The sequence below is a fragment of the Chelonoidis abingdonii genome, chromosome 4 (assembly GCF_003597395.2).
Source record: "Chelonoidis abingdonii isolate Lonesome George chromosome 4, CheloAbing_2.0, whole genome shotgun sequence".
In the NCBI taxonomy this organism is placed as follows: Eukaryota; Metazoa; Chordata; order Testudines; family Testudinidae; genus Chelonoidis; species Chelonoidis abingdonii.
Window position 1 is genome coordinate 134,446,967 of NC_133772.1, and position 19,733 is coordinate 134,466,699.

General features: G+C 41.8%; 1 protein-coding gene across 1 annotated transcript in view; it reads left to right on the top strand.

Annotated features, from left to right (window-relative positions):
* Positions 1–19,733, top strand: part of TDRD9 (tudor domain containing 9) — a 143,838-nt gene that overhangs the window by 108,454 nt on the left and 15,651 nt on the right. Inside the window, exons 21-26 of the mRNA XM_032771627.2 lie at positions 3,544–3,660; positions 7,594–7,701; positions 9,436–9,536; positions 10,170–10,343; positions 11,211–11,322; positions 17,807–18,019. Of these exons, the coding sequence (XP_032627518.2) occupies positions 3,544–3,660; positions 7,594–7,701; positions 9,436–9,536; positions 10,170–10,343; positions 11,211–11,322; positions 17,807–18,019 (825 nt within the window). The remainder of the gene's footprint in view (positions 1–3,543; positions 3,661–7,593; positions 7,702–9,435; positions 9,537–10,169; positions 10,344–11,210; positions 11,323–17,806; positions 18,020–19,733) is intronic.

Here is a 19,733-nt window from a genome sequence, read left to right on the forward strand (position 1 = left end):
TTCAATCCTTGAGGGGGCCATCTGGGGATTTAGTTGGGGATTGGTCTAGCTTGGAGCAGGGGGTTGGACTAGATGACCTCTGAGGTCCCTTCCAACCCTGATATTCTATGATTTTTCTGGCACTTCCTATGCTCAGCGTACAGGACCTAGTGAGTTCGATTGCAGCTGTGAGTCTTGAACACTTGCCCAGATTTGGGCTCAGATGTATCCAATTAAGCACCCAGAAAGTAAGAAATGCAGAGTTAGATGCTGCCTGTAGAAGAAATTGTTTTTTGTGAGTTGCCCAGCATTACATGGGAACTTTGTGACAGAAGCAGGGATACAGTCCAGTTCTCTAAGACTGCATTCACCTGTCATAACCACAACACTGTTTGTTTTTTCCCTTTCTGCTGTCCCGTGCTTTCTTCAGCAAACCAGGGTAGAGTCCAAAAGACAGCAGCCTCGTTCCCTGCACAACCCCAATTTGTTCACAGGGCACAGTCCAGCCTATGCAATGAATGTTTTCCTGTAGGGAAACAGTTTTTAATTGCATGTTCACGCACTATCATAATGCGCACATGCAAAGGGGGTGGGATGAAGGTTGCGTGGACGATCTTTCTGGCATTTCCTAATTTTGAGTACTTAACTTTGCCACCTCAGCTTTCCTTTTACTTAGTTTTTTGGATGTCATTTCCTAGATTTTTTTTTAAAAAAGCAAACTGAAAAAACTGACGTTTCACTGCAAGGGACTATATTGACTCCCCAACTCTCACACTTGGGTAATTAACAGGGTTGGAATATTTATATCCATACCACAAGCTTCTGTCTTGTGAGCTAATTGAATAAGTGGTGCTGTGAAGACTATTATCTTCTATATGAATCGGCAACTAAAAGTTCATGACAGTTTGCCAGTAGATATTGCTATTTTTAGATACCAGAAAAATCATAGAATAATAGGGTTGGAAGAGACCTCAGGAGCTCATCTAGTCCAGTCCCCTGCTCAAAGCAGTACCAATCCCAACTAAATCATCCCAGCCAGGGCTTTGTAAAGCTGGGCCTTAAAAACTTCGAAGGATGGAGATTCCACCACCTCCCTAGGTAACCCATTTCAGTACTTCACCACCCTCCTAATGAAATAGTGTTTCCTAATATCCAACCTAGACAGCCATATGTGATTGGATTTTCACCTGCCAGAATTCAAGTTCCTCTTCCAAAGCGTGGAGGCACTAGAGATTCTCTTTAAAATGATTGTAAGATTTTTTTTTTTTTGTTAATTAAGAATTGGCCAAAATACATTTTCCCCAAAACCTTGTTCCTGGGAATTGCTGAACTATTTTTGTTGAAATTTTGTTGGAAAAAAATTTCAGGCATTTTCAACCTGAATATTTACAAATTTGCTAAAGTAAGTGACTGAAAACAGTGCCTTAGAGTGCAAAGTGTTAGGCAATCTTTACTATAAGCAATGCTGCCAGGGCTACCTATAATGAAGATGACATCTGGGTGACTCTGTATTTAATGGTAGAAATTACAAAGATATTGGAAAAAAAATAAGGATCCATCTGGATAAAATTGTGTGAAAGGAGAAGAGCTTATTTAAAGAGCCAACAGGATAGGAAACATTACTAAACACTTTAGAAAATTTTAATTATATAATGAACACAATACCAAAAGGAAGGTATTACAATATGTGATGAGATGACGACAGATTATCTTCAGTTGAAGAACAAGGAGAGCTTGTGTCTTGCACGGGAATGCCTTCTAGGAAAGATGGTTTCATGTCATCCTTTTGGCCAGACTGCATATGAGCCCTAGAGAAGTTCATGTTGACATAATGATTAACAAGTCCAGTGTGCCCAGCCACTTCAGCATCCTCCCACAGGGTGCTAATATGCCTCCAAAAAGTAAACTGGCTAACTTTTCAGTTTGCAATTTTTAACTGTCCTATCCAGAAATGTGGGTTTATCAAGGCAGCCATCTTGACTGGGCTTCTGATCAGGGTTGTTGTCCAAGAAAAAACCCCCAGGAGTATCAGTTTCCTGGAACGTTATGCTGTGTGATGGGCACTTTTGGTTCAGAAGGAATACCTGGTTGGCTACTATATTATAGTCCGACTGGACAGCATTTCCACAGTTGCTTCCCTCAGAAAGCAATTGCGTGGGGAAGATCTTAAGTGGGCATTGTTGCACAAGTAAGACATGCCTCTTATTTAGTGGACCCAAACTCACTTAAGAGTTGCAGGGGCTACAGGAAAGTGATGAGCAGTTTTCTAGCTTCACAGAAAGCTTAACAGAACATACTCTGCTAAAAGCTGAAAGTTTGCCCACTGTTACAGCTACAGAGCCAGGCTATCCCTTAAGGCAAAGCTGGATGGGGTTCTTGGCTGAGTTCAGGATGCTGTGTGCTTGATCACTGCCACGGCTCCCTGAAGATGCACACCTTTGTGTTGGCAAGTGTTCTGGATAATAGAAGGAAATTCAGGCTGGCCTCTCACCATTGCATAAAACACTTTCTTCAGAGAGCACAAAAACCTTCGTGTCAAAAGTTATTTCAGCTCTTCTTCCTCTATTTCTGTGCTTAATGCATGATGTACCTTTCAGCTAGGGAATTTTGCCTTATAGAGGGCTCTCTTGGAGGATGGATCTGAACTGTTAATCGGGGAGATGGAACTCCATGCTTTTCCCTCTGGGGTCAGGTGATCAAATCTCTTAACAGGGATTGCTGGACAGCTTTTCTAGGAGTAGAGATATTAAACCGGTGTGAAGAAATATTTATTTTATAGAATAGTGTTGATAAATTGTATAGTCAATTGCTTGACCACAGTTTGATTTGTTAAGAAATGTATACTCAAGAGCCCAAATAATCAATGTCAGTCAGGTTAGTAATATGGTATTGGAAAAAATTCTGTACGATTCCAGTCTCCAAAGAACAGTCTCATGTAGCTATGTTACATTCACCGTGTGCAGAAGGTTTGCTTCCCAAGGTACACATTTCAGCTGGTACTAATTATATGATGATTTTACAGATTACACCTCTCTCTTTACGTGTCCCTAAAAGCCAACCATCAGTTTGTCCAAGTTCTCTACCTTGTTGTTCTGTTCCTTCCTTATCTTTGTTTTGAATTATAGCTCTCCAGGTACTGGTCCAGGAAGTTACATCTCTATCTGGTACTAAGACAGAGAATGAAATGTATCTTGATTTTGGCAAGTTTCCTATCTGCTTGTGCCAGATGCTTACTTCAGCAAATGCAAAGTGGTATGGGATACTTACCATAAGTGTACAAGATTATGATATAGGCCAATTTAAACTCTATCACTTTTAGAATATTGGTGCTTATTTGCACTTACATATGCATTAATACATATAATAAATGTTATATATTAATATGCTAGACAGCGTATATTAGTCAAAAATAATATGTTGTATGAAATTGTCTGTGGTTCCTACAAAAATGGATAGGAGCTTCCCCATTTTGACAGACAATTTCTATTGCAGGTTTATATATTTCTTATTTGTGTTTGTAAAGGGTTTGAATCAGTTTATCCTTACTTAGAATTAAAATTTCAGGTGGCTGAATTGTTTGAAGAGCTGAAGAATCGAGTACAATCATTCAACATGTATATTAATACTCAACCACCTGTTATGGATCAGGAGTATATATACAAACAGCGCTTCATTTTGCAGGTAGGAGGATTAATATACATAGCTGGTTTCTTGATTTTTCTTTTGGAGTGGCAATACTTTAATTTACAGTACAGTAATTTATACTTATTAGCATTGACTCGGTTGCCAGCAAAAAGTTATCTGGCAGTTGCTAATAAGCAGAAGTCAGGTTTGTGAGGCTGCAACCAGGCAAGGAAGCGCTGGGAGGTGCTTTTCCTGGCTGCAGCTCTGCAAACCTGCTTGCAGGGAAGGCAGCACCTGAGGTGTGGGACAAGGTTGTAGTCCAGATGCTGGGGCTTTCTATGGGAAGAGGGGACAGTGGGACCACCCATAAAGCTGCATGCCTGTACACTTCCCTGTGCTTCCTTGCCTGTGTGCGGTCCGAGCACAGTGTGGAAGATGGAGGGAGATGTGTGCTGTAGCTCTGGCATTCGGGCTGCAGCCCCTCTCCCTGCTACTGCTCTGCCCATAGCTCTGCCCTCTCGGCCCAGAGCCCCTTATCTCCTGAGTAGTCCTTGTGTGCAGGCAAGTTTGCAGGGCTGCAGCCAGAGAAGACATGTCCCAGCACTTCTTCCTTAGCTGCAGTCTTGCAAACCTGCCTGCAGGAGGTCTCTGCACATCCCATTGCTTCCTTCTGGGGCTGCAGACTCACAAACCTGCCTGCAGGTGGTGCGTTTCTTCCAAAAAAGTTGATTCCTGAGGGAATTCTGCGCCTAAAAATTATGTACACAGTATTTTCAAAATTCTGCAAAATTCTGCCAATTTTATTTGTTAAATAAATGTGGCTCCAACATGACAGTGGGGAGCATAGGCCACTGGCTGCACTGATGTGGAAGATCACCCTGAAGCCCCCAACTGCCTGGGTACAGGGACTCAGCTGTGAAGCTGAACCAGACCCTGACACAGTGCAAGGGCCAGGCCTGCCCCAGAAATGCCTCGGAGCTCTGCGCCAGGCTCACCAGGTCTTAGTGGGCAGGCTCAGCCTGGCAGGATCCAAGTGTGGGGGGGCTTAGTGTGTGGGGATCTAGATGTGGGGTGAGAGGTTTCTTTGTGCAGGTGTCTCAGTGGGAGAGCTGTATGCACAGGGGCTCATTGGGGGTTCCAGGTGCTGGGGGAGTAGGGCTTGATGGAGTGAGGGTCCAGGTGCAGCTGGTTGGGGCTCAGTGGGGTGGGAGATTTGTCGGGGTAGGGCCTGTTTAATGGGGGAGTCGTAGCTGTTGCTGAGGGAATGCTGTATGCCAGGCTCCTGCTTCCCCCCATGATTTTCCTATCTCCTTTTCTTCTCCATCTCATCCCCCTCTCCTACTGCCCCATCCTCCTCCCCTTCCCCCTACATTCCCCTTCCTCTGCTCTAGTCCACTCACTCTTCTGTCCCCACTGCCTCCTCCCTTCACCCTCTGTCAGGGTTCCTTCCCCACTCTGAACTCTGGGGTACAGATGTGGAGACCCACATGAAAGACCCCCTAAGCTTATTTTTACCAGTTTAGGTTAAAAACTTTCCCAAGGCACAAATTCCACCTTGTCCTTGAACAGTGTGCTGCCACCACCAAGTGATTTACACAAAGAATCAGGGAAAGGACCACTTGGAGTCCTATTCCCCCAAATTATTTCCCCAAGCCCTACACCCCCTTTCCTGGGGAAGGCTTGAGAATAATATCCTCACCAGTTGGTACAGGTGAACACAGACCCAAACCATTGGATCTTAAGAACAATGAAAAATCAATCAGGTTCTTAAAATAAGAATTTATTTTAAAAAAGATAAAAGAATCACCTCTGTAAAATCAGGATGGAACATAACTTTACAGGGTAACAAAAAGATTTAAAATACAGAGGATTTCCCCTCCAGGCAAAACTTCTAAGTTACAAAAACAGGGATAAACCTCCCTCTTAGCACAGGGAAAATTCACAAGCTAAACAAAAGATAATCTAACGCATTTCCTTCCTATTACTACTGTTTCTGCAATATTAGATGCTTAGTTCAGATATGGCTTAGGGAGATGTATTTTCCCTGCCCTGGTTCCTTGCTGACTCCGAGAGGACAAAGGAACACAAAACAAAAACCTTCCCCCACAGATTTGAAAGTATCTTCTCCCCTTATTGGTCCTTTTGATCAGGTGCCAACCTGGTTATCTGAGCTTCTTCACTGTTTATAGGTAAGGAGGGATTTTATGCTACCCTTGGCTGTATGTTTATAGCACCCCCCCTTCCCTCATTTCCCCAGCCCCATTGCAAGCACTCACTGTTGCACAGAAAACAAGAAGGCTCCCAGCACACAGAAGGGGATCATGACTGACGCTATGACCCAGGAGGCTGCATTCATCTGCAGAGTCAGCAGAGCTGAGATGCATCCTCCTTAAGCTGGGAAGCTCTGCACTTGCAGAAATGAAGGGGGGCAGGGGCAGTGGCACATAACCCTGTGTTCCTCCTCCATGCCTCACCTCTGTTTGGGGGGGCAGTCCCCACTCAAATATTGTATCCAGGGTCACCCCCAATCCTATTGCGTGGCTTCCTTTTGCTTCCCTGAAATTTTTTGCAGGGAAGCACAGAAATTCTGAGGTGAGGGGATTTTCCCCAAAGTAAAAGTTGCTAATAATCACCATGCCATTGCTTATATTCTAATCCTGTTAATGTTGATGTTAATGGGATGGGACTGGTTCTTAGCTACATATTGTCATTAACTGGAAGTTGCTAATGTCAGGATTGCCATTAAGCAGCATCTATTGTACTTGTTTTTAAACTCTTTGGAGCAAAGCTTTTTACGCTCGAATACAAACAAGTGTCCATCATGTTTCAGTTTTTTTCTCCCTTTAGTTTTATATCCCAGTTCATGTGGGATCATCAAACGTTTTTTGGTTTGTTAGTGTAGAAAATAGAGATACAATTCATGTTACTGTTATTTATGGTTCTGTGGCTATCCCTTCACTTCTGATAGTTTATCAAAATAAAATCTGATGAGATGTCATTTTGCTGTGGCTGTCCAAATTAATCTTTAAGTCATAAAAATAAACTAGTTTGGAAGGATACTCTTGAGGTAGAGAATAAAAATAAAAATTTTAACAAATTAAAAGGTCCTGGAGTGGGCTGCATTACTCCTCTGTGGGATGCCACATTTGGACCTTCATTGGCTCTGTAGTTACTGAAAAATTTGGATCACTTCCAAATTTTGTGCAGATAACCTCTTCAGTTCTTTGTCAAGTAACATTGGCTCTGGGCTGATAGGGAGTGAGCTTATTTTCAGATAGGTATTGGTGATGTGAAAGACAACCCATTATTTAGTCTTCAGTGAAATTCTTATTCATTTCTGTGCCATCAAACGCTTTGAGGTCTAATGTGAATACTGTTAGTGTAAAGTGAGTGAGTCTTATATACTCTACATGACCCTGTTCATATAGTTATTTTGTGACAATTGTGGAAGTCAAGAATATTTTATGTGGTGATTGAGACACAGGGCATTGCCCACAATGCCAATTAATTTTGATAATTTGAACAGATTGTATGTACCTATATAAATACTAAAATATTGGAATTATTCTAGAAGAGAATCCCTTTTTATGAAATCATTCTTTAGGAATCTGTGCCTTCATATAATAATATAATGCGGAGATATACCTATCTCATAGAACTGAAAGGGTCATTGACTCCAGCCCCTTGCTTTCACTAGCAGGACCAAGTACTGATTTTTGCCCCAGATCCCTAAGTGGCCCCCTCAAATATTGAACTCATAACTGTAGATTTAGCAGGCCAGTGCTCAGACCATTAAGCTATCCTTTCCCCCTTGTAATTTTAAACTGAAATGTTATGTTTCACAGTTGTTCCCATAAAGGGGGGCTAGCCACACACCAGAGCCTTCATTAATGTAGTTGTTCTACAGTTACATTGAAAGGCAAATATGACCCATTGACAGGAACTAAATACAATGTGTTGCATTTTAGCAAAATATTGGCTTTATTTCAGGTTGTAATGGCTGGTGCTTTCTACCCAAACTATTTTACTTTTGGACAATGTGATGAAGAAATTGCTGTGAAGGAACTGGCTGGTGGAGATTCTAAAACCGTTGTAATGGTATGTTAAGGCAATGAGTAATCTACTGTGTATTTTAGTTACGTGAGATTTCAGTGTTAAGGGTGATATTTTGAAGTTTCATTCTCTCTTGCGACAGAAAAGGGATAATGGTCTGTGCTTTGATTTTATACAGAAGGACTCCTCCCCTCTTCCAGCCTCCCAGTTTTAATACCTGCTGTGTGGGTGGACTGTTTTGAAAGAATTCCTGTTAAGGACTCGTTCTGAGCATTTGAATGTTGGTCTCCTGTGACCAACCAGCACTCACTTTGATATAGGTTTAAAACATGTTGTACGACTGTCCAGGGTACTTGTTAATAAGTATTTATGAAATAAACCCTTGGAGCCAGTAATTTAAATATTACTATTCAGTAATCTCTCCTCATTGCACACGCATCACATGCCTGTCTTTTACTTTAGGATTACTTATAAGTGCTGCACTCCAGGCATTTTTCTGTTCTAAGTCTTGTTTACATTGTCCGGTGAACAAATGCAAATATGAAATGGCTGCAATAAACTTTAAAAATGGTTCATAAATACATAGATACTAGTCAGATATATACTTAGGAAGTTTTATGTGCTTGTCACCATGCTTTGCTATTATCGTAATAAAAAAGTGAAACTGTATGCTTATTTGTGCTTTAAAGAAGACAGACCTCCAGCCTGATGTGCCTCAGAGAGGGTAAAAATTGCTAATGGAAACCACAGACTAGATTGTGAGAGAAGAGCAAGATGCACAGCAGTGTACACATGAAGGAATTTCCACCTGCTTTGCTGCTTAGCCACCAAAGAATTGACCCATTCAGCAAATTCATGGGATTAGACACAAGCTTTCAGTGTAGTCTGAGATTGTTATTTTTACCTAAATGTAACTTTTCTGATTTTGCTCATAGCCCAATTTTTTTGTCAGCTTGGAGCGAGAAGTACTACAATTTCTTGTTGCAAGCAACCGCTTCTTTCACTATCTTAGTCACATATGATAACTATATTCATGGACTATTCTGATTTATTAAGAATACTAACTCATATGGAAAATCTTAGGAGATAATGGAGTGCCATTGATATCCGCAGTTTATGATAGCCTGCACACTGGGCATAGTCGTAAGGAGAGCAAGGAAGACATGAATTCCATCTTCCTTCCAGTACAAAGCGAGAGAATGGAATTAACGTTAAGTAGCTTGGCTTGAGTAATACCATTGTACTGTACAAATGAAACTTAAGTTCTGCTTCCTGATCAAAGTGGGTCTTTTGGGTTTTTTTTGTGAGGGAAGGTCATAGGTATTTCAATGTATGTATTTTGCAAAACAAATCTAAAAGAAAAAAGGAGAGGTGTGAGGTAAAACTAAGCCACTGACGGTTCACTTTTGAAAAAAAAAAATCCTATATGCAGAAATACTTGTGTCTAACACATTTTACACTGAAGTTAAACTATTCCTTTTGGTTTTCTGTTGTTAGGTCTATTTAGAATACTATAAGGCACTACTTTGAAGGAAGCAGGGGATCATTAATTGCAAATTCTTGGAACTTTGGGGTACCTATTTTTAAAAATAAATTGCTAAATACAAAATCTACCTTTATTCAAAATAACATCACAATTTTGATGGCATTTACTACAGATATAAATATTACATCTCTTTTGAATATTAGAGAAGGCAAATACTCCAAGGCTCTGGTTAAATGCATAATCCATTAAAAAATTTTAAACTGTGCCAATATTAACTTTATTTTTTGTGATAGTTGAAGAACGTTCCTCCCTATGGTTTCCTATACTATAAACAGCTGCAGTCAGTCTTTAGACAGTGTGGTCAAGTAAAATCCATTGTATATGATGGAACAAAGTAAGTAAAAATGTTTTATTTTATATGTCATAATTATGAAGCAATGAGTAGAGATTAATTTAAAAATCATGTAACTGCTTTTGTTACCCTGTGATCTGTCTGCAACATTTAGTGATCTCTCTTGTGATGTGATCTGTATTAGTAGTTGAAAATCAAATGTTGAGCAGAGTGAGAGAAGTAGGCTTGAGGCTTAGTACCTTTGTTTATCAGCTAGTAGTAGAGAAACCTGTCTTTTTACCTACTGTTGTCATTTTCTTCTTTTGTGTAGCAGTAGCCCCCTAAAAAAGCTGCCAGTGTTTGAGAATCTTGATAGCTTTGCTTTTCTCTTCAGATTTCAACACCTTCATGATTAATTTTATCGTATCTTCCCAAAACTCTTCCTGTTTATATTGCTGTGTCTGCAGTTAAGCAGTAATCTTGAGCATGCTAGAATAATTTCATTTTAGCCATAATTGTATGTAAAAATGTTCTAAAGGTACATAGGATAGATTAAGCGGTGGCTGTGAGACTACAAACATTTTTGCATTTCTCTTACCTGCTCAAAAGTGGGCCAGGAGAAGAACTGATCCACTTTTTACTCAAATAAAGTACCTGATTCAGGGATTGGATGGTTTGTTTGTTTTTTTGAAACAGAGCCTTTGTGGAGTTCTCCCGTAATCCAGCAGAGCGGTTTAAAACTCTTCCGTCGGTGTATATGGCACTTAAAATGTTTCAGCTAAGAATTCCGCTTGAACTCAGTGTTCATCCTCCAGAAATGATTGAAGGAATAATGGAGGGAGTGACATTTACAGGATTGAGACACACAAGGTATTGCATTATGGAGAGAGACTAGTCTCTTCATAGACTAGTCTCTTCATAGTCCTAGGTTGGAACAAGGTCTCTGTTTTATTTTAAGATCAAGTGTGAACTACCTCTGTCATCACCAAAACTAAACCAGCCCACTTCGGATATCAAAGGCATAATCTTATGCCAGGGAAGAATTATTCTGGAGGGTGTTAAATAGAGAAATTGTGGTGAAATCACTAACTGAACACTTGGGGGGCGGGGCTACTAATAAGTCAAAAATGGCTTGGTCTAGGAACCAAAAATTTGTGTTTCTTCTTAGTGGGACTGGCGTGTTTTGAATAGTGGTAGGGGTATTTTGTTGGTTAAAAGCAGTTTGAATGCATATTCAAAACCTGCAGAGTTGTTACCCATCAGCCTTGCCATATGGAGTTAATATCTTGTGAGCAACAGTAGGCATATGTGTGTAGTGATAGTTGTATAATCAACCTAAATATTTTTTTCATAACTTAACCTTAAAACAGCTGCCACTGTGGAAAATTCAGCTGTTAAATCTAGGCTTTTGTGAATTTTAAAAAAATTTGGTTGGGCAGCTGCTACATTGCATGTATCAGCAGGCACATAAAACATAATTTCTCAATGGTCTGTTGGATTTTCATAGCCCTCCCCCATTCTACCTTTATTTATTTCAAGTATGGACCATACTGTAATATATGCATTTTGGGGCCCATATCTTTCTTTCTAGGTATAAGTGCCTCAACTTTGTTTTAGACCCAGATAGAAAGTGACTCAGGTTCATTTTTATTAAACGGAACTTCAAATTCTCACTTCAGAAAAATCCCAGAACATAGTGCTCAAAGGATTATATTTGTATTCAATTATGTTTTTTAGAGTAAATGTGGACTTTCAGAAGCAGATCGTAGAGCCTGTGCAAACCTCGTTCGGTGCTCTAGAACAGTCCCAGACAATTACAAGCCTCCCCTTGTCAATCTGTGTCACAGAGGTAGGAAAGTTCTGTCACTAAAATACTGACCGTACCTAATAAATCTTTTAAAGATTCCTCTATACAAACACAGCTGAAAACTGGAAATAGGGGAGGAGGGGTTTGAAACTTTTTTCATGGAATAGGATCATTTGGGAAATAAGCAATTTCTCTCAAATTTAAAACATTTGTATGTAAATAATAGTCTCGATATTGTAAGGCATGGGCTGTGCCTTGTGTGTTTGTATGTTTTGGGAGCTAGTAGAAACAAACAGTAAGTGGAAGTGAAATTTAAAAAGCAAATACATTTTAACTAGATAGAACTCTTCAATGAATTTTTACATAACCTGAAATCTTCTTTTGTGTAATTGTCCATGTGCCCATTCTACTGATGGTACACATGTACCTCGTGTTAGAGAGCAGTGTCTTTTTGGCCATCAGTGCCCATAGGGCATGCCTGTGCTCTCCAGTCATCATCCTGTGCTGTGATGGCATATAAGGGCAGGCCAGCCCTCTACCATTAAGCTCCTCTCAGCACCTCATAGCTTAGAGATGGAGCCCAACAATCCAAGAGCCTGACAGCCTCCTTGATAGCCTTAGCTACCCGGCTACAAATAGAGTGTTGTCAGTTATTAGTTAGTTTGTTTGCCTGTTTCAACTTTTACTAGTTATTTGCTATGGCATTGTTCAGCTCACCTAGGTTTAAACACTGCCCCTCACGAGAGAGCTATTCCAGTTTCAGATGGAGACTGTAAGTGCCTCTGTTGTCTGGGAGAGATGCACGTTCCCAGTAAACGTGGATTGTAAGTCTGTTAGCTCCAGAACTAAGAAGGACAGGGAGGCCTGATTTCATATCTTCCTAATGACCAAAGAACGAGACCAGCTTCCAAGCTAAGCTGTCAAGTACACTCTGTTTGTGAGCCTTCTGAATCCAAGAGTGTCCATATGGGCTTGTGACTTTGAGAGCGCCAACTTGAACATTTGCTCCTAACTGCAACAGTGATGTCACCCTCACACTGCATGGGGTTATAAGCCCCAGAGGTAGGTCACCCATCAGGGATTCCCCTAAGAGGAAAACCTCCCTGCATGGATTTCACAGCTCAGAACAGCTCTTGCTGAAACTCAGCACTAAGTTGCTTCAGTGCTACAACCCAGCACTTCTGCACTTCAGTATCTCTCACTCCTCTGCTATATATGGGCTTAATCCCCTTCTATCTGCAGTTTCTGGAGGCAGTTAAAAGCTGTAGCACCAGCCTGACCTAGCCATGCCCCTTTTTCTGGCCTGCTGCCAGAACTTCTGCCTTTGTGACACCTGTCCATGGTGGTTCTCTTCGCCCCTCGCCTTTCCTTTCTCATTTTTTTCATTTTCAGGCAGTACTGAGCAGCCTTCTTTGTTCTCTCCACCATCTGGACAGGGTATTTAGCACCCTGTGGAATGTTGATACTCTAAACAAGTTCTGTGCGTCTCTAAATTCACAGGACCTCTTCTCTTTGGAGAAAAATTGGACAAGATAGTGGCTGAAAATGCTGCCAAACCCAAACAGTCCTTCTGCTCTCCAGTTTGTGCTGTAAGAAGAAAATCCAAACCCACAATCAGACGGAATTGCTTCTTTCATCTTTCTTTCTCACAGAGGTTCCAGAGAAAAGGTAACAGATATAGAAAGGCAAAACTTTGGAGTGGAGCATGCAGAAAAACTTGAGGTACTGCCACAACCTTTCAGGGCTCCTTATGATGATGAGTGAATGTGTCTCTGCCCAGATCTGAACTTGGGAGGCAGAATTTCCCACTTTTCAGAGGGATGTGCACCATGGATACTCAAGCTAAGGGTTCCACCCCATCCTTTCATTTAGTCTCCTGTCACCAGCACCCTCACCAGGTGCACGCTTGTCCAGAATGAGATCTCACATCTCCTGGACATGCGAACAGTAGAGTTCCCCAGAATAATGCTTCTCAGGGTTTGACTCCATCATCATCATTGTTCAGAAGTGCACTGGTGGAGTCAGGGCCATCCTTGATCTGAAGAGACTCAACAAATGTATGAAGAAAACAAAGTTCCAGATGGTGACTTCCCTGTATTAAGGGGACCTCCTAATCTCAGTGGATTTAGCAGATGCATACCTTCACTTTCCAGTGTGCCCCTGCCACTGCAGGCTCCTGAAATTGGCTTATGGTACGGATATTACCAGTACCAAACCCTGTCATTTGGTCTCTCCTCAGCTTCAAGGGTATTTACAAAGATGCTGGAGATGATCATGGCCCGAATCAGATCCAGGGTATTCACCTGTTATCCCTTCCTGGATGACATACAGAAAGTGATCCGAAAGATAAGACAAGAAGCAGCAAAAGTGCTGATGCTAACTCTGCGCCTGCCAAGAAGATCCTGGCTTTCCAGCCTGATACAACTAAAGCTGAACCACCATTACAGATACTGGTGAGGGCATACATCCTTTACTAAAGGCCATTTCTCCATTAGGACCCAGACCATCTTCATCTGACAGCCTGGTTGTTGGAAGGGAAGTTTCAGCCATGCTTGGTCTGTCTTCCAAAGTGATAGAGACTCTGCTCTCTTTTAGGAGCACGTCCATTCTAAAAGCCTGTTTCTCCATCTGGACCAAATTCAGTGTTTGGTGTCAAGATCATAGAGTAAATGCAAAAGATCCTTGGTTTCCAGTTATTCTGGACTTCCTTCAGGAAGGAGTGGATAAGGCACTACAGCAAAGCACTCCAGGTGTCAGCCCTCAGTAATGTACTGTTTTGCAGGCTCCATGGGCCACCTGGCCAAGAACCTCAGATATGGGTTCCTTAGGGAAGTTAGACTGGTCAGAGCAGCGATCAACCCAAGCTTCCCAAAGTGGGACCTAACATTGGTGCTGGATGCCCTAACCTTCCATCCCTTCAAATCTCTGGCATCTATATCACCATTTTATCTTTCTTCCAGAACCTGTTTTCTAGTTGTCGTCATGTCCACCAAATGAGTTTCAGAACTGGGAGAATCTAAGCAGCATCTTACTGCATGTTGCATGATGACCAGTGCTGCTAAGAGCTTCACAAACATTCTTGCCTATGGTAAATCTTCCCTGCCATGCCTTGCAGGAGATTGTCCTCCCTTCATTCTGTCCAAAGCCACAGCTACTGATTAAGAAGCTATGGCAAAGCTTGGGTGTCAGAGGAGCACCAATGATTTATATCAAGCATACAGAATCCATAAGGAGATCAGACTCTCTTTGTTTCTTTTCACCTGGGGTATCAGGGCCTTAGATATCCAAGCTATCCCTCATCAGATGGATCAGGCTGTGTATTCTTAAGGCATCCAAGGCATCCAGTGTCCCTGTTCCAAAAGGAATCAAGGCCCATTACCCAAGATCCATGGCAACCTTGTGGGCCAAAAGAGTGTGTGCTTCCACCACAGAGATCTGCAGAGCTGCAACATGGATATAGGCTAACACCTTTATCAGACCCTATAAAGTGGACTTGGTTTTCCTCAGTGCACTCCTTCAGCAAGAGGGTGCTGCAGGCAGTGGTCCCATAATAACCTTGATGTTTGAGCCATCCTGAAAAAGGGCATTTCCCTCCTTTTTCTTTGTTTGTTCTCCTATCTCTCTCTACTCCTGTCCACTGCTCTCTCTTTCCCCTATGTAACAGAATTGCTTACCCAATAATTTCTTTTCTGCTATCAGCAAGTCCAACAGTTCTTCTGACCCTGGTCAGTTCTCCCCCTGAGGGTCAACATTTGTTTGGATATTTACTGTATAAGCAAGGACTTACTGTTGTGACAGAGTTTCTCTCTATCTTGGTGGGTCCTGCGCTTATTGGCAGATTTGATCACCTCTGAGATTCACCATGTGGGTCAGGGAACAGCCCAGAGACCATCCCCTCTGGTAGAACCCACAGTCCAGGTCAATTCCTCCTGTGTCTGATCAGGAGTTGGGAGGTTTGGGGGGAACCCGGGCCCGCCCTCTACTCCGGGTTCCAGCCTAGTGCACTGTAGACTGCAGCTGTCTAGAGTGCCTCCTGGAACAGCTGTATGACAGCTACAACTCCCTGGGCTACTTCCCCATGGCCTCCTCCAAACTCTTTCTTTATCCTCACCACAGGACCTTTCTCCTGGTGCCTGATAATGCTTGTACTCCTCAGTCGTCCAGCAATATGCCTTCTCACTCTCAGCTCCTAGTTCCTCTTGCTCTCAGCTCCTTGCATGCACGCTACAAACTGAAGTGAGGTCCTTTTTAATCTCAGGTGCCCTGATTAGCCAGCCTTTCCTAATTGATTCTAGCAGTTTCTTCTTAATTGGCTCCAGGTGTCCTAATTAGCCTGCCTGCCTTAACTGGTTCCAGCAAGTTCCTGCTTGTTCTGGAACTGCCCCTGTTACCTTACCAAGGGAAAAGGGATCTGCTTAATTTGGGACTAATATAATCTGTCTTCTAACACTCTCCTGTAGCCATCTAGCCTGTCACACTTGGTTGGCATTGGAATTATTGTTACTAATTATTTTCTACAAATTTTTACACAGCCTTGGAATAAATCCTCTGGTAGCTGGCTAGAGAACAGGGTGTGGCTAGCACAGGTTATGCTACAGCTTTGAACTGCCTCTGGAAACTAGACAGGAGGGGAATAGCCCAGGCATAGCAGAATTGTAGGAAATGCTGCTAGCAGAAAGGCAAATATCGGTTAAGAAATCTTCCATTTGGGGAAGAATATGGGACCAGTATCAGCACAATCTACCTTAATGCCCCCAGCACTGACACTTCTGATACCAGAACTGGGTATCTCAGGACAGTGTACTGTCACTGTAGTGGTGATTACTATATCACCTCTACATCTGTTTATCAGATGGCAATTTCCTGTAGGTGTTGTAGTAGAAGTGGGTCTTGAAAGAGGATTTTAAGGACAAAGTAGTGGCTCAGCATACTACTTCAGGAAGGCTATTGCCTGCCTAAGGAGTGGCATGGAAAAAAATGGGAAAGTGCAGCAGAGGCTGGCAGGCATCCCTTAATGATGTGTAAGGGAAGACAGATAACATATATCAGCCAATAAATAGATAGGGCTTAAGTTGTGAAGATCCTTGGAAGTGAGAAGGGACCTGTATACGCCACAGTACAGAGGGACCAAATTCTGCAGCAGCAACACCTAAATTCCATGGCTACTTTCATGTATTCTGTTGCCTTGAAATCTCTTTATTCTCCATCTCTTTACCCGCCTCCTCCCCACATAAACCACATAGCTGTGGCTCAGAGTTGGAAAAATATTCATTGAGATAAAAATCTCTCATTATTTTTGAATGATAGTTTTCAAAGAGGGATATTTAGTTGTACTCTCCAGGAGGCCTGGTGCCCATGATATGGTCCAGCTCAGAATGGCCTTTCTCCTTGTGTCATGGCCAAGTGATGAGCTTGTAGCTGGCTTCAGTGGCTCATCTTCTCTCCTCCCCAGGTGTTGGATTCTGTGCTGTTCTCCAAGTACCTCTACTCCTAGCTCAACTGTTCTGGCTTTGTCTGCTCTTTGGCTGGAACCTGGGCTCAGCTCTGGCTCCTCAGCTTGCTGGTGTCTGGCTTCAGGGAATGTGAACTGTAGTCCATTAATGTTCCTTTTTCCGGAGAGCTGAAGAGCAAGAGGCAGGTCCCAACTGAGCAAGAAGACAGGGAAAAGAATGTTGGGTAGCCAGTAGGACTCAAACTGGAGATCAACATGATCTCAACAGTGGTCCATGAAAATAATTGTAGCATTTTGAATAGACTTGGTGCGGGTAAGGTGGGTGTCAGGAAGACCCCAGAGAGGAGGAAGCATCAGAATCATACGTCTTTTTGGAGAGACCAACTTAAAGGGCTGATAGAGCGATTTGATTTCAGTTCATTTTACTACTGACAGATAATTCCTTTGTTTAATAAATCAGTTTTTAAATACAAAACAAACAATTACAAAAAAAGTTGCCTAATAAATGTGCGTCATCCACCATTTTCTAATGTAACAATGTAAAAATTAAGCATCTGAATGGATGTGTGTAAAGCTATATAATTCTTTAAATGTGTATGGGTATAATGTATTCTCCTGGTTAACAAAAGTAAGTACCAAATTTAGTGTCAAGGCTATATTTAGTTGCAAACCAGCCTCTTTAGGAAAATAACTAAGAGTACAAATACAAAATAAGGTTAAAATTGAAGATTTAAATCAATCTATTATGCCAGTGTGCCTGATCTTCACCTCTTGGTGTGTCAGATTTTACAACGGTGTTCATATAATAGGTCTCTTATTTACAGTATCTGGTGCAATGGATGTGAAAGTTATGCTTCTTCATTTAAGAAATACAGCAGTAGTTTGAAGACTACTACAATAAATGCTTTCCAAGATTAGGAATGCTTTAACGTATTTTTCCTGGTATGCTGTGTAACACTAAAAATTTTTTTTTAAGCATTGTAAGAATAAAAATCATATGAAATCAGATTTTAATATAAAAAGATGACTTAAAAATTCAAAATATTTTAGCAAGTTGTATCCTGGTGTTTTTAGGTGGTAGAAGTTGGACACTTCTGGGGTTACCGAATAGATGAAAAAAATATGATTGCTCTCAAAAGACTTACTGCTGAGATTAACCACCTGGACCTGATGCCTCTACCAGTGCGTCCATATCCTGACTTAGTTTGTCTGGCACAGTTTACTGATTTTGAAAACAAAAGATACCATAGAGTCCAAATCTTGTACGTTTCTGGAGATTCAGCTGAGGTATAGTAATATGTTATACTGAATGGTAAGAACTAATTGGATTAACAATCTTGTAGCTTCATATTTTTAATGAAATACTTCTCTGACAATTACAAACATCTTTATAAAGAAAGCAAATGTATAAAAGCAAATGTTAGCCAAAGTGCTGCATGAGAAAATGAATGATAGGTCAGAACGCAACAGGGAAATGGTCACTTTGTGATATTGAAGGAGAATTTTCATAGGAGAGAACAGTGGGTCATGTAGTAATGTGTGCTGAAGTAGAAGGTAGCAAATGAAAAACTGAAAACAGGCTCCAACTAGAAGATCTGTTGGTTTGGAAGAATACTTAAAATAATAAAACTGTAAGTCAACTTAATGAATCAATGTCAGCACGTAACAACTGAGAAGGTAAATGTGTTCATCAAAGTGATCAAATATCACAACTTAATGGAATCACGTGTTCTCAACTGTATGTAAAAGGATGGCCAGTGTGTAGCCCTTATCTGCACACTGGGGAGGGATAGCTCAGTGGTTTGAGCATTGGCCTGCCAAACCGAGGGTTGTGAGTTCGGTCCTTGAGAGGGCCATTTGGGGATTTAGTTGGGGATTGGTCCTGCTTTGAGCAGGGAGTTGGACTAGATGACCACCTGAGGTCTCTTCCAACCCTGATATTCTATGAATTGGCCTCTGAGGGTTTGTCTTCACTACTGGGGAGAATGACGCTGATGCAATTGATGCAGCGGGTGTTGATTTGGCAGGTCTACCTAACACCCACTAAATCGATAGTAGAGTGCTCTCCGGTACTCCAGCTCCCTGAGAAGAGTAAGGTAAATTGACCAAAGAGCATCTCCCATTGATGCAGCTCAGTGAAGACACTGTGGTAAGTCAACCTAAGCTACGTCAACTCCAGTTACATGAATAATGTAGCTGGAGTAGCATAACTTAGATCAACTTACCCCGATAGTGAAGACAAGCCCTCAGAACAGTTACATGCTACCTCTTTATGGTGCCCAGAGGTTCCCCTTCCAAGAGCCTTGATTACACTGTAGCAGTGACCCCTGACCACTGGCTCCCTTGAAGCTATGTGCCCAGCTGCAGCTAACCACTCCTACTTATGGTAAAGCTTGTTTGAGGTTTGAATCAGGCCTTGCAGGTAGGTTGGGGTAGTCCAGATTTCTTGGTCAAGGCGTAGTCAACATCCAGACTCCAGAGAAATAATTAAAAAAAAAACACAGTAATGATGATAATTAAATAACATGTTGAGGTCCGTTAAAAAGCATTTCGCCATCTGGATTTGGCCCATGGTCCGCCTATTGACTACTCCTGATGTAGGTGTAGCCTCAGGCACAGGCTGGTTGGGCTTTGCTCTAAGGCCATCAGATCTTATCAGAGATGTGGTGCCCCTCAAATGCAGATGCAGTTTCATGGAAAGCTAGCAATCCTTTCTTGACTTTGCTGTTCCATTCTTGGCAAGGATCTCCTGACAGTTTTAAGGTATGTATGAGTATGATTTTAATAGCTTCATTTGGGCACCACTTCTAATTGCATAATCAGTTGATGAAATCTGATCTAATTCTGTACATACATGCCTTACAGAAGTCCAGTAGATCTCCAAATCTTTGGAATCTTTTTGCCATCCCTGTCAGCAAGTGGACAGCAAAGCAGCTGATCAGATAGCTCGGACAGATATCTGTCCATTCCACTGACATTTTTTTTGCTTTGGATGGTGGGG